The 14099-nt window shown below is 35.5% G+C and overlaps 1 protein-coding gene across 1 annotated transcript; it reads left to right on the top strand.

The window, feature by feature from the left end:
* Nucleotides 1-3477: 3477 nt before the first annotated feature.
* Nucleotides 3478-8002, top strand: LOC113776231 (plant cysteine oxidase 2-like). The gene is made up of 5 exons (XM_027321345.1): nt 3478-3889; nt 5667-5788; nt 6320-6476; nt 6629-6835; nt 7674-8002. The coding sequence occupies exons 1-5, from the start codon at nt 3646-3648 to the stop codon at nt 7796-7798; spliced, it is 855 nt and encodes a 284-aa protein (XP_027177146.1). The 5' UTR covers nt 3478-3645; the 3' UTR covers nt 7799-8002.
* Nucleotides 8003-14099: the final 6097 nt, after the last annotated feature.

The following is a 14099-nucleotide window of genomic DNA, read 5'->3' as shown; positions in this document are numbered from 1 at the left end:
TAAATCATTATAATGGCATTATACATTCCTTGTGATTCTACAAATAAAAAAAAAAAAAAAAAAAAAAAAGTGATGTGCAAACTCTTTCATTGTACAACTTCCAACACTTGTAGAAAACCTATGGATTGCCTGTCGTTTCTGAAAAAATCAGCTACATTTAACTTCTCTACTAATTTTCCTATGAGCTAATTCAAAATGTGTATGTATATATAGAATTTGCCATTTCAAAGCCCAATTAATGTCCTTTAAATTAACAAAAAATCGTATTCATACGAAGGTACTGAAGCAGCTGAATCACCAAAGATCCAAAGCAAGATTCCTTGAAGATTTATCAATCTTAATTTAGTCTTCGTTGATATATATATATATATATATATTGGTTTTCGCCCCTACTTTGGCCACCAGAATTGCCCCTTTTATTCTGAAAGGCAAAGATGCATTATGTAAACTGTGTTCTTTAAGGGTAATGGTTTCGGTGCATGCAGTTTACTATCCTTTTACTAGAACTACTATCTGTTCGCACACGTATCAACAAAAGTGTGAACAATGATAGTTTAAAAAAAAGGCAGGATGGGTTATTAATATAAGTAAATATGTGTGCAAATATAATCAAGGATTAATCTTGTATACACTGTCAGTATATATACTATTACGTTAGATATATGACACATGTGTAAAATTTGAATTTGAAATTCAAATTTTGCTCATGTATCATTTATCCAACCATAATAGTATATATACTGATAGTGTATATAAGATTTACTCATATATAAAAGTAAAAATTATATAATTTTGCATTTATTATTAAATTTGACAATTGAAAGTTTGCACAAAGCTAGTACTATATTCAATAGGAAAACGAAAAGCGAAAGAGAAAAAAGAAAACAAAAGGCTGCAAAGACCAATTTTAGATGGATTTTTATGACTTTATTCCTTTAATGTTTAATGCGTCGTCTGTCATTTTAGTCTGTATTAACATTTCTCTAATCTTGTAGAAGGTGATTTTTATAGAATTAATTCTTAAATTTTTTGGATGAGAGATTATTTGCAAAAAATTATTTGATTGCATTATAAACACGATTTTCAATGTGTTTTTTTATCTTTTCAATAATTTTCTTATCTCATGTATATCACATCAAAAAAAATATTACATTAATCATTTCAAATAATATCTCAAATAATACTCAATCCAAACAAACTTCTAGTTACTTGTTTTCTAACCCATCTTACACAACGGTCCATATGCTGCAATTTCCTCTTCTTCCCTCCTACTTTTTAAATTTTTCTCCTCCTATGCTCCCAAAAAAAAAAAAAAACCGATGTGCTGTTGTTACATACTTTTCCTCACTTGTATCTCTTCTCTTCCAAAATCACGTGAAATGGCATAAATACTATATTCAAACAAGGATGGATGAGAGGGGACGAGGCTCAATCTTTGAAATTTATATTTTTTTGTTTCCAAAATTTTAGAAAAATCTCTAGGCTCCTTTGGATAGTGTGTTTTTCAGAATTTTGTTTTAAATTTTACTATAAAATTTTTACAAAAATTTCTGTGTATTTGAAATGTTTGGAGAATATTTGTAAAACTCCGCCACCCACTCTTGCCACCACACCCACAACCAAACATTCTCCAACTCGGGCTTACCCTCCCACTCATGCCTCTCCTTTTCGATGACCAGATGTGGTTGTGAACAGAGGGAGAGGGCAAATGGGAGTTGGAGAAGAAGGGGAGGGGGCTAGGGTTGGGAGAGGTGGGGCAAAGGCAGGGAATGATGGGAGAAGAAATGGAAGGGAAGGAGAGGGAAGAGAAGGATGGCGGTGGCCGGTGATGGGGACAATGGGGTAAAGAGGGGTAGGGGTAGGTGGACGAGGTAGCAGCGGCAACAATGAAAGTGGAAATGGTTAGGGAGAGTGATGGTAGAAAAGAGGAATGGATGTGTGTTTATGAATATTATAGTGTATTTTTTTAATAAAATTTAAGGTGTTTTAACATGTTCATTTAAGTTGAAAAAAAACTTTTGTCTATTAAAATTATGCAAAAAGCAGGAGTGCCAACTTCACCTCCAAAAATTTTTTATATATATTTTCAAAATATGCATAAGCATGAAAGCCCATCAAAGTGTATATAATAATATATATATATCCCTGCTCATAATGAGTGGAAATATGAAGCTATATCAACAATTAACTAAGAAATTAACAATATATCCATTAATAATGATTAAATACCACAATCACATATAGCTAAACCATTAAGAATGAATTTGAAAATCGCAAATGCAGGCTAAATGTAAGTTTCTAAATCAAAGTCAATTTTATTACCTTTTTTTTTTGAAGATTTAAACAACAAAATACTCCTCATGATGTAAGGATTCCAATGGTATATTGCTTTGGGTTTTAACTCTCTCAAAGAAATTTTTTATTTCTTCCTCGTAGTTTCTCGCTTTCTTGGTTTTTGTTGATAACATTAGGGAATAAAGTGAGAGAGGTGTTAAAAATTAGGAGTGAAGTGTTAAAAAAACTCTTTCTTAATTGAAGGGCACATTTGGCATTTTTGCTTGAAAATTACACACCATCAACTTAATCCTTATGGAGAGATAAATGATCAAATAATGTTAAGTGTGTTTGGATACAAATGTTTTTAAATAATATTTTACTTATATCATCAACACGTTTTCAATACTTTTTGATAATGCCAGCTCTTTCTTTTTTTTTTTTTACATCATTGTATAAGGTGATTGTGGATTTCCATCAACAAAATTATGGTATGTTTTTGTTGGAGATGTGTCCATGTATAAAAGAATATATTCTTTTTCCTTTTACTTTTTGTTTCGATTTTTATTTTTATTTTTTTTGTTTTTATTTTTCTAGAATTATCTTTTTTAAATAGGACCAACACTAGTTCCCCGAATCACTTACTTGAACTCGTGACTTATTAATGATAGATGCAGCGTCTTATTAATTAGGTTGTGCCTTGTTGTTGAGAATTTTATTTTTTGTTTTTCACTTTCATTTTTTCTGTTGTTATTTTGCAAAAGTCGTGATACCTTTGACGCCCATATGAGTATGCATGGAAGCATTAAGTTACTATAAAAAACCAATTTTAGACTGATTTGTCTGAATGGAATTCCAAATTGGCAAAATGACCACTGTATGAGCACGTGATCCGCGCCCTTCTGTTCCCCCAAATGGAAAGAAAAACTGTGGACGGTTAATCTTTGTCAGGTTACACCACAACCAGCTGGTTTCCCTCATTCTTGCGGGCGGGAAACATCAAGAAAACTGCCCCTGTTCTCTAGTCAATTTTTTCCACGAAACAAATGATTATAAAACTTCGCATTCCAACTCTTGCCATTCAAACTCCCCCCATGGCCGCCCCTGGTTTTCTCCCACCTCTTTCTATACATATTCCTGTAGTCGTATACTTTGTATACATATTACAACCGTTTTTCTTCCACTTATTGTCAATTCCATGCACCAAAATCTTACGGTTTTACGCTAATTTAATTCTGACCCATTTATATTTAGCCAACACCCACCTGAAATCTGCAAACAGATTTGAATTTGACAAAGGAAGTCAGTCAATATATATACCCCTTACAGGGTTAGAGTTAGTCTAGTTCTGTAAGAGGGGAAGAAGATAAGATGACCATGGAGGCAGAGGCCGCAGGGCTGGTGAGAAAACCGGGAGATTTGATTGGGAAGGTACAGGATAAGATCATAAGGAAGAAGAGATGTAGTAATAGTAGTAGGAGGAAGGTAATTATAAGGAGGTCATTGCGGCCGATTTTGGGTCTCCAACAGCTATTTTTATCGTGTCAGCAAGTGTTTAAAGGTCCTGGTACCGTGCCTTCACCCAATGATGTTCAAATGCTCTGCCACATTCTTGGTGAGTCTTTGATCTATTCGTTTGTCCTGCCATTCTCGTTTTGTTTTGTTCTTTTTCAGAATTGAAGTGGTTTTTTGGCTTTTTGTATCATCAATGTTCTGATTTAATTGGCATGTTACATCTTAGACAATACTGGTAGTGGAATCTTGTCTTTGGTCCTAGTTTTTGGCTTCTTCAACTTGCTATTGGTGAAATGTTTGAGCTGTTTTTCTTTTCTTGTCTGTTTTTTAATTTGTTTCTGTATTGATGGCTGATTCATCCAAAATCATGGACTTCAATAGGAATGAAGATTTTCTTTGTGCCACTTATCAGTCCTAATCATGTTACTTTGGCAAAGGGAGAATAAAATATATGTGTTTAGCTGGGGGGAAAAAACTGTTAGGCCTAATGTGGTTTACTGGGGAGGGATGTGTGTACAGATTGTAATTTTTTGGAACTTCAATAATGATATTATCAATTATGAAGATGATTCTGTCAGATTTTTTTGGATAATTTCAGAATATTTGCCTGAAAGATTTGCGCAGTTGAAAGTTGGGTTCAAAACATTGCAGTTGACAAATAAATACGCTTTCTTTAGGGATTGTAAATAATGACATATAGTATGAGGTATAGAATTCTTGATTTATTTTAGATTGCTATGAGGGATTGGAATTGTGACTTGAAACTTTACAAATAATGTTGTATTCACTTTAGTTTTTTGTAAACCACATTGCGTTGGATTTTGCCGTGGACTATTTCTGTTTTTTTGGAAGGGAAATTGTCAAAGTGCAAGGGGGACTTCTTAAATATGTTAAGTGATCACAAATAGTCTAACCGATTTTGTTCTTTACGTTATTTATTTGATCCTAAAGAGCACTTTTATTTTTTTGGTATTGTGATAACTGAACTTCATTCTTTCAGTATCTTTCGAATGAAAGAAATGATTTAATTAATGCATGTTTTATTGCAAACTTGTAGCAGATTATAGACTATCAAATTCAGTTAAAATCTGGATGAGGATTTGAAAGTTTTGCTTCATTAGTTGTGTACATAATTGCTTACTAGTTGCTGGATCTAAATGTGCTGCATTCTGTAGCTTTAGAAAACTAAATAAATAGTGAACACGCAAAAGAAACTTGAACAAATCCTAGTCATATATTGCTCTATCTCTGTTACATGAATTTGACCTTATGAACAAACTGTCAAGTTATGCTGACAACATATAAGCCCATTAAATGAGATAAAAGGTATTATACATGCTCTAACTCAATATAAAAGAGTTAAATAATATTCATTTTAGTTAACAAAAAGTGTCATTGATCTCAACTAATGGCAGCATGATTGGATTACATGAATTTTGTGCTTTCCACTGATGCACCGACTTGATCATTGAGCAGAATGTGTAAAACGTGAATCACACGTTTGTGAGCTTTGTTAATGAGCAGTGGTAATTAGCAAACATGAACTTTGTCAACACAATTAAGACATGGACGTTCTGAACATTAACTTGGCTGACCCTGTGAACACAATGTAAAGTACTTATAGGCATAGTTGTTACTATTCCTAAGGAGCCTTGTAGCATTATAAGAATATGAATTGAGAGGAAACATGGATCTTGAGTACTTTTATTCTTCTTTAGATTTTGTCTTTGAGATTGCAAAATTCTTGGAGATATACATGTTTATGTATGTTTATATATGTAGATATGTCCTTCTCTATATTTCATGTCCCTAAGTCAATCTTAAGCTACATATTTAGTGCTATTTTATTATTTGCTGAACCTGTTGCTACAATCTAGATCAAATGACGCCACAGGACGTTGGGCTAAGTAGTGATCTCCATTTCTTTAAGCCCAACACTGATGTGAAGGCCCATGAACGAGTAGCATATGCAACAATTCACCAATGCAAGAAGTTCTCGGTAAGACTGCCTCTGTTTATTTGTGCTTTTGTTAAATTTGATGAGCAAGTGATGAGTGCATGATTTTAGTGAACACAAGTTTGATGTATTTATGCACCAAGCATTGTCATAAAGTCATTATTTGCTCTCTAGTGTGTGGACAAAAGTTCTTGGCATGGGATTACTGCATAATTATTCAAAACAAGGCAGTAAATAATTCAGAGTTTGATATTTATCTGAGTGCTTTCGAGCATTTTGTATCGAGTCAATAACTTGAACTGTATAGCTGTGCAAGCACAGGTGCTTTTAGAATTTCTGTTTTACAGAATTATTTGTGATACTTGAATCCAAATGAAATGGGTAAAAAAGCTGGTGCCTTCTTTTCAAACTTTAGTTCTTTGGTGATCCATAGTCAAGTGTTCATGATCTAGTGCAAGTTAATGACCGTTATTCTTGAATCATCTTTTGAACTACACTGCAATATATAGGCATATCATTTTGAAGCTCAAGGGCAAGCTTGGGTTGATTAACCTTGTGAATTGCTTTCTGCAGTTGTGCATCTTCTTTCTTCCAGCAAATTCAGTCATACCGCTTCACAATCACCCAGGAATGACTGTTTTCAGCAAGCTTTTACTGGGGTCGATGCACATTAAATCTTATGATTGGCTTGATAATTCAAGTTCAGATAACCATGAATCAGATCCTAAATGTATGTGGTTGGTGTCTCTCTGTCTGTCTCTCTACATTTATCCATCCATGTATCGATGTATCCAACTCTCTTCATTCCTTCCACTCTATAACCTACATATATTGGTTCATAATTTATCAACTTTCTCTGACAAATAAAGATGATTATTTCAGTGAAGAGATTGGCACGACTGAGAGCGAATAGGATCTTTACAGCTCCATGTGACACTTCTGTGCTATATCCTACATCGGGAGGCAATATTCATGAATTTACAGCAATAACACCTTGTGCAGTACTTGATGTGCTTGGACCTCCCTACTCAAAAGATGATGGCCGTGACTGCTCATATTACAAGGATAGTCCCTATGATGCTACGCTAGGTAAGCCTTTTGTTCTCCCTGTACAAGTTTCGTTATTGTATTTGTTAATTCAGTATGGTGAACTTTCTTGAATTAATTTCATCCATGTGTGAAAGAAAAAAAGTAATTGCAAGAGCTATATTACTTTATGCTAAGTAGCCCTTTTATTTAAATACTTTTGCCTTCTCCTGATGCCATTGTTGGAGATCTTTCGCTCCACATCTTTTTTGTTTTTTGGGCTAACTGTTCTGGAGATTGAAGTGGAAAAACTTTTTATTGATCATACACTGGTTAAATTTGCAGTATAAGATTGTTATGAATAGAACTTCCACAGTTTTCCCCTGGAGGCTATACAATTTGCCTTGTGATAGCCAATGGGAGATTAAGCCTTCAGAAAGTTTGTAGTGAACTTATCAAAGCAATTGGAATTTGGAAAAGATTAAATGTGAAGAGGAAATATATAGTCAAAGCATGGTTGAATTTTTGTTATAATTGAGAAGGTACGCTGTCAACAAGAAAAAAGAACTTGAATATTTGCTATAATTGCATGGATTTTTCCTATTTCTTCAAAAGAATCAGCCTGCATTAACACTTGTAGTTCAGGGAATCGTTGTTACGATTATATTGAGGAGTATTTTACTTGAAATGTTGGGGAATATTGTCATTTCTTCAACTTGGAGTTTCTTAGCCACTAAACCAGTTAAGTTTTGAAGTGAGGCAGAGTGTCCATGCTATCATGAGATTACATTGGACATTCTGAGCTTAATTTGACATTCAACATTAGTTTTACAGTCGATCTTCTTCTCATTTTGTTGTGTTTTTAGCTGCCATATTGATTATATGCTTTCACTGGATGTAGATGTAGAAGTTAAAGAGGCAAAACAAGATGAGTGCTATGGGTGGTTGGAGGAGATTGATTTGCCAAATGACTCAGAGATGGATCTGATTCCATACTTGGGTCCACAGGTTTCTGTGGCTAGTTAGTCATCTAATCCAGTGGATATAACTCTTTTTTTTTTCCCTGTATTCACTTGTTTCCTTGCCTTGATTGGTTTCTTTGTACCTTTTCTTTGATTTGGTGTTTCTTTACCACCGCCCTTAATGTATAGATGGTCCCCTGGATAGGTTGTGAAGCGTCTTGTGAACCCGGATTCATAACACACCTGTTACTGTATAAAAGTACCACTTCTACTCTTAGCAGTTTGTTGGACAAGTTCAAGTTTCATAAAGTACACAAAAACTTTCCTAGTACAAGTTTCATAAAACGCAGTAAAACTTTCCTTTCGGTCTTAATCATAAATGCAAGATTCAATGCGAACGCATCCTATTCTATCAAATTTTAGGTTCCTAAACTATTTACTGTATCAGTTATCTCCAATCTTAGTAACCGCCAAATCAAACATTCACTGCTTTTGGTTCCTTAAAAATGTGGAAAGCACTGAAATCTCAATGATTCAAGATTTCGAGTTACATTAGATTAATATACAAGCTTAGAAATTTCCCGCAGAGAATAAGTCTTGCTATGGCATCCAGACAACCCCTTAGGAATCAATTTCAATCTAGATTTGCTGATAATCATTGTGAATGAAAATGCATTATCAACTGCAAGAAAGATAAGACATTCATACTTAATAATAAACAATCCCAGTATTTTGAGGTATTCCTAGGCACATACCATAAAGTTTTAGAATAACTGTTTACCTCTGTTGAATTTGAACGACGACTTATGCTGGCAGCTCAGGAAATGACGGATATATTCACTTTATCAATATCCGAGACGACTCTGGCAGCTCAAGAAATGACAGATCTATTCACTTTATCAATAATCGAGACGAATCTGGTGTATCATAAGAGTATCCACAGCAATGTATAATGGGGGTATAATGCCTCCCATTACACCGCTCCATGACACGTCTCCCATTCATAAGAGCATCCACAGCAATGTATAATGGGGTATAATGCCTCCCATTACACCGCTTCATGACACGGTCTCCCATTGGAGCCGTGTCATGGAGATTACACGCACAATACTAATGATGTGCGTCATGGAAGATGTTGTGGGGTCCAAACGGCATTACAACACCAGCAAACGTCCAAATAGCCAAGATAAGACATTTTTTTGAAATGAGACAGCCTTTTACTTGGTCATTTTTTGAAACATTTTACAATGGTCATTTTTGGAGCCAGCCATTTTACAACGGCCTTTTTTTACAACGGCTATATTTAGCAACGGATAATTTATTTTACTTCCTATAAATACACAAAGTAATTTTTTTATTTCACCTCACAATCTTCTACTCCATTATCTCTCCTACTCCCTTATTCAATATTTTCAATCTATTTACATAATTTGATAAATTTCAGTATTTTATCATTATGGATGAGAATCTTAGTAGTTTTAGAAATATGTTAAATAGTTCAAATATAGAAAATTCATCCTCTTCACAAAATCAAAACCACCAAAATTTTCAAAATTATCCAAATTTGCCAAATTATCCATTTCCAATTCCAAATTTACCCAATTCCAATCATCCATCAAATTTCCAAAATCCACCACATTTTCCATATCAAATTCCCATGTATCCGTCACCTAATTATTTTAATCCTTCAACGGGAAATCACTATACACCAAGGTATTATAACCTTGATATGGGTTGTGGAGGCTCAACAACTCCCGGTCACCGGTCAACAAGATCAACGGAGTCAAGGTAGTATTCAACACAACGTGAGGTAGAAAATATAAATCTTTGACTTGACGGTAAATGTGTTCCATGGAGTGTGGATGATGACAAATTACTTGCAAGTGCTTGGCTCACAATTTCAAATTGCAGCATTGTGGGTAACTCTCAAAATGAAGAGAGTTTTTGGAAACGAGTTATTGACTACTTCAATGAGAATCGAAAATCTGGACCACCACGAAAATATAAAGCAGTGAAATCACATTGTGATACGAGTCAAGCTATGCCATCAGATAAGGTTCAAGTCCCACTAGGACTGGTTACACGAGATCGAGCAGTTCATTCAGCTTCACCACAGCAAAGACGTTATAAGGCACAGACACGCTTTATAAGGATACGTCTTCTGCCATTTAATCGATTCACCATAGCAAAGTCATTATAAGGTGTGGGCACGCTTTATAAGCTCAAGTCGTCTGCCCATCTAGTCACATTTGCTATTTTAGTTAAGTCGTTTGTAATAAGGGCTTAATGGTCCATAGTCTTGCTTTAATTACCTAAGCGATGACCTCATAAGGTTATTTACCTAAGCGATGACCTCATAAGGTTGTTTACCTAAGGGATGACCTCATAAGGTTTGGTCAAGCCCACAATTCTTAGTCTTATGGAAATAGTCAAGCCTACAATTGTTAGTCTTAGTCAAGACCACAACTCTAGACTAGTTCCACATTTAGTTGTTCATCTCTATGTAAGGCTATAAATAGCCCACACTTCCAATGGTTTTAGGCATTCAATCAATAAATCAGATTTTGAGAGTTTTCTTGGTTTCTCCAAGGCTTCTTGAATACCTTAGAATTTCTCTAGGTGTTCGTGACTTATCAATCTAGAATCGCACTAGGTTGTGGCGTCTTCTACCATTATACCAAGGTTCGTTAACCACGTGATTAACGGGTTGAGGTCATCCGCTCCAAACTTGGTGTCCTCTTGTCGATCCTGAATCTAATCTTTTACGGGTTTCGTCACAAGGTTGGCGACGTTCGTATCAGTTGGTATCAGAGCTAGTTAAGAGGTATCACGTTATATCCCTTTATTTATTTCCTTTCGAGTCAAGTTGTCCAAAATTCTGTTTTCATGTTCTAAGTTTGCTATCCGCAATTTCCAGATTTGTTGCATCGTGTTCTTGCGTTATTTTTCCAGATTTGTTGCATCATAAACTTGCGTCTAGTTGTTGTTAATTGCTGTGGTTAGCCTTGTTTGGTCCAGCCTTTCTTTTGTGTCTTATTCTAGATTCTTTGTTTGTGTTTGTGTCTTGTTTCTATCCTGTTATATCCATTTAATTCCAGTCTTTTGTTCTATTTGATCATCCGAGGTTACTGTTCATCCGAAAAAAAAAAATATAGCTGGCTGACCTTACAAAATTCTTGAAAATCTGTCTTGATCAAAACTTGGGTTTCTTGAAGTTCTTGATTGTTTAAAACCACAATCTTGAAGTTCTTGGAACTTTAGTTGGGATTCTTGAAGCCAACCAAAATCTGTCTTGATCAAATCGTGAAATCTTGGATTGTTTTGGGAGGAAATCATCTTCAATTTCGTGTGTCTTGAATTCTAGAAATTAACATCTTGAATTCTTGAAAGAATCTTGAAGTTTCTGGGTTTTGGGAACCAAATTTTGGTAAACAACAAGGCTGCAAAATTCCAGCAGCCAAAATCCTTGTCGTTCTTTCTTTCTTGATCAATCTTCTTTATTGATCACCACAACAATCTTCTTTCTTGATCAAGAACATTTAAGCCACAAAATTTGACTCTTGAAAGCCTCCAGAATTGCCACGAAATTTGACTCTTGAAAGCTTCCAAATTTGACCATTGATTGTGATAAATGCCTTCCTAAAAGCTGACCATCAAAAAAAAAAGAAGAGCACCAAAACAACCACCAACCCTACTCCAATTCCAAGTTGGATTTGATTAGTTTAGTCCAACTTGAATAAGGCTGTCCAGATTTACTTCAATTTCGTTTTTACAGCCTGTTAAATCCTTTTTGGGATAGGAAAAGGGGATTAGTTCCGGAATAATCCAAAAATTTCCACTATCCATTATTTCCTAAATTGCTGCAACAAGAGCAAGTGTTGGTGCACTCTTTAGGCAGTTGTTATTGAGTCAAATCTTTATAGCTTTCTTGAATCAGTTGTTCTGATTATTTTTTCCAGTAATTTCCAGCCAGAGTAGTGTCCAAATTTCCAGCTCTTGTATAGCTAGTTTTTGTGTTGCATAACTAGTAGTCCTTTTGTCGTGCATCTGCGCATTTTTTTCCAACAAATTCCAGCAGATTATTTTTTCCAGTTCTTTTGAGTCATTTTTGTCTTATACCTCCTCAAATTTCCAGCTTATAACGAGCCACATTTGAGTAGATTCTTGTGCGAAGCTAGTTGAACTTTTCAGGGAAATTTTCTACTTTCTTCAAGGAAGCAAGCAGAACCTTGAGAACATTAGAGTGTTTTAAACACTTGAGTGATACACGAGTGACGAGTGTAAACATGTGAGCTTGTGTGGTAAGGAAAAATATCTTTTGTTTCACTAAATTTTTGCAGGTTTCCTCAATACATCATGGCGAATACGAGGCATTTAAAAGCTAGCTTACAACATCTTCTTCCTGATCCTAAGGGAGTCGAAGAAGTGGCATTACGTGGTGTAAATGAGCAGTTGGACATCGTCAAATCTCAGTTGCATTGTTGGTTTTATACTCGTTGTGGTGTCAAAGATAAAACATGCAGCTTGGCCATTGATAGGAGTTGTGAAGTCAATCTTGCAAGCGCTATCATGGTTCACAAATTAAATCTTCCAACCATTGATCATCTTCAACCGTATAAGTTGTCGAGTGCTCATGGTGATGTTTGGGTTACTAAACACACGCTTGTACCTATTCAAATTGGCAAATATGTGGATGAGGTGTTGTGTGATGTAGTCCCAATTCAAGTGACACATGTGTTGTTGGGCAAAGCATGGATGTCGAGGCGAGAAATTAAATATGACGGACATACTAATAAGTATTCCTTCTTATTTAATAGTCGTCGTCTTGCACTTGTATCACTTACTTATGACCAACTTTGTATTGATCTAGCATGCATGAAAAGTGAGCTTGAGCGTTATAGAATGGAGAAAAAGCTAGATGAGGGAATTGTGCCTGAAGAGGTAAAACCCGAGGGAGTTGAAAGTAATGAGATGAAAGGGTCAGCTGTTGAACTAGAAAAAGAGATAGAAAAATCTAATGAGATGGGTGGTAAAAAGGAAGAAAAGAGAGAAAGTGGGCTGATCTTGAGCAACCCGGTAAAGGCCTATTATTTTCCTAACGAACTTACCTTCGCTTTGTTTAGTGTTTCTACTTTTATACAGATCAAGCAAAGGCAAGTTGAGTTGATCTTGGTGTGTTCCATTCCAAAATCAATTGTAGACTTTGCAAGCCTCCATGGAGTTGGCACTCCAAGAGTTAAACCCCGTTGGTATCCGTTCATGGAACAATGTCAACTCAAATCAGTCCACACCAAAGGGGAGTTGATTCGAGCTCGTCTTGAAGGGAACACTCCACATCTTAGGGATCGTTGTGTACCAAGGGTTCGTTTAAAGAACACGTACCTCAATGACCATTATGATTTTCGTCTTGCTCTTAGTCCACATGAAGCTCCAACATCACCAAATCCGCCTTGGTACCTTGCAAGTGTGTTCGAGCCGGATTATGATTTCATAGGATCTACATCGCATCACTTTGAGGATCCTTACCTCATGATCACAAGCGATCAAGTTGGGCATACATTGAAACTGGTTCGTGAGATTCAAGGTTCAACAATGTTTACTTTCCAGCTTAGCAAGTGGTTTATGCATTGGATGAAAATTGTGGTAATCATAACAAAATTGACTCGACGGCATGTAACTCTTCTTATCATCATTCATGCTTCAATTTGTGGGCAAATTGCTTTCAAGAGAAGGGGAATGATACGAGTCAAGCTATGCCATCAGATAAGGTTCAAGTCCCACTAGGACTGGTTACACGAGATCGAGCAGTTCATTCAGCTTCACCACAGCAAAGACATTATAAGGCACAGACACGCTTTATAAGGATACGTCTTCTGCCATTTAATCGATTCACCATAGCAAAGTCATTATAAGGTGTGGGCACGCTTTATAAGCTCAAGTCGTCTGCCCATCTAGTCACATTTGCTATTTTAGTTAAGTCGTTTGTAATAAGGGCTTAATGGTCCATAGTCTTGCTTTAATTACCTAAGCGATGACCTCATAAGGTTATTTACCTAAGCGATGACCTCATAAGGTTGTTTACCTAAGGGATGACCTCATAAGGTTTGGTCAAGCCACCATCTTCAAAAGACATACCTTCAGTAATTTCTTGGTTACCTCTGTTGAAGGAGTTTCGCACTTGGTAACCATCCATTGCCAATCTTTCATTTCTCAAGCTTTGTCCTCCCAATTCACCTACCCTCCTCATTATCTAAAATTACTTTTAAACAATCTCAAAAGTAAGATCAGTTAAGAAGGATAGATTCCAAGACACAAACTAAAACAAAAAATAATAATAATAATAATAATCATGGTACTTATAGTGA

This window comes from Coffea eugenioides, chromosome 6 (assembly GCF_003713205.1).
Source record: "Coffea eugenioides isolate CCC68of chromosome 6, Ceug_1.0, whole genome shotgun sequence".
Taxonomy (NCBI): Eukaryota; Viridiplantae; Streptophyta; class Magnoliopsida; order Gentianales; family Rubiaceae; genus Coffea; species Coffea eugenioides.
Note: the sequence above shows the minus strand (reverse complement) of the source record. Positions and strands in the feature narration are given on the sequence as shown.

Coding starts and splice junctions, on each gene's coding strand:
- LOC113776231 (XM_027321345.1), top strand. CDS start 3,646: ATGACCATGGAGGCAGAGGCCGCAGGGCTGGTGAGAAAACCGGGAGAT. Junction 3,890..5,666: donor AATGCTCTGCCACATTCTTG/GTGAGTCTTTGA, acceptor GCTACAATCTAG/ATCAAATGACGCCACAGGAC. Junction 6,836..7,673: donor TCCCTATGATGCTACGCTAG/GTAAGCCTTTTG, acceptor CACTGGATGTAG/ATGTAGAAGTTAAAGAGGCA.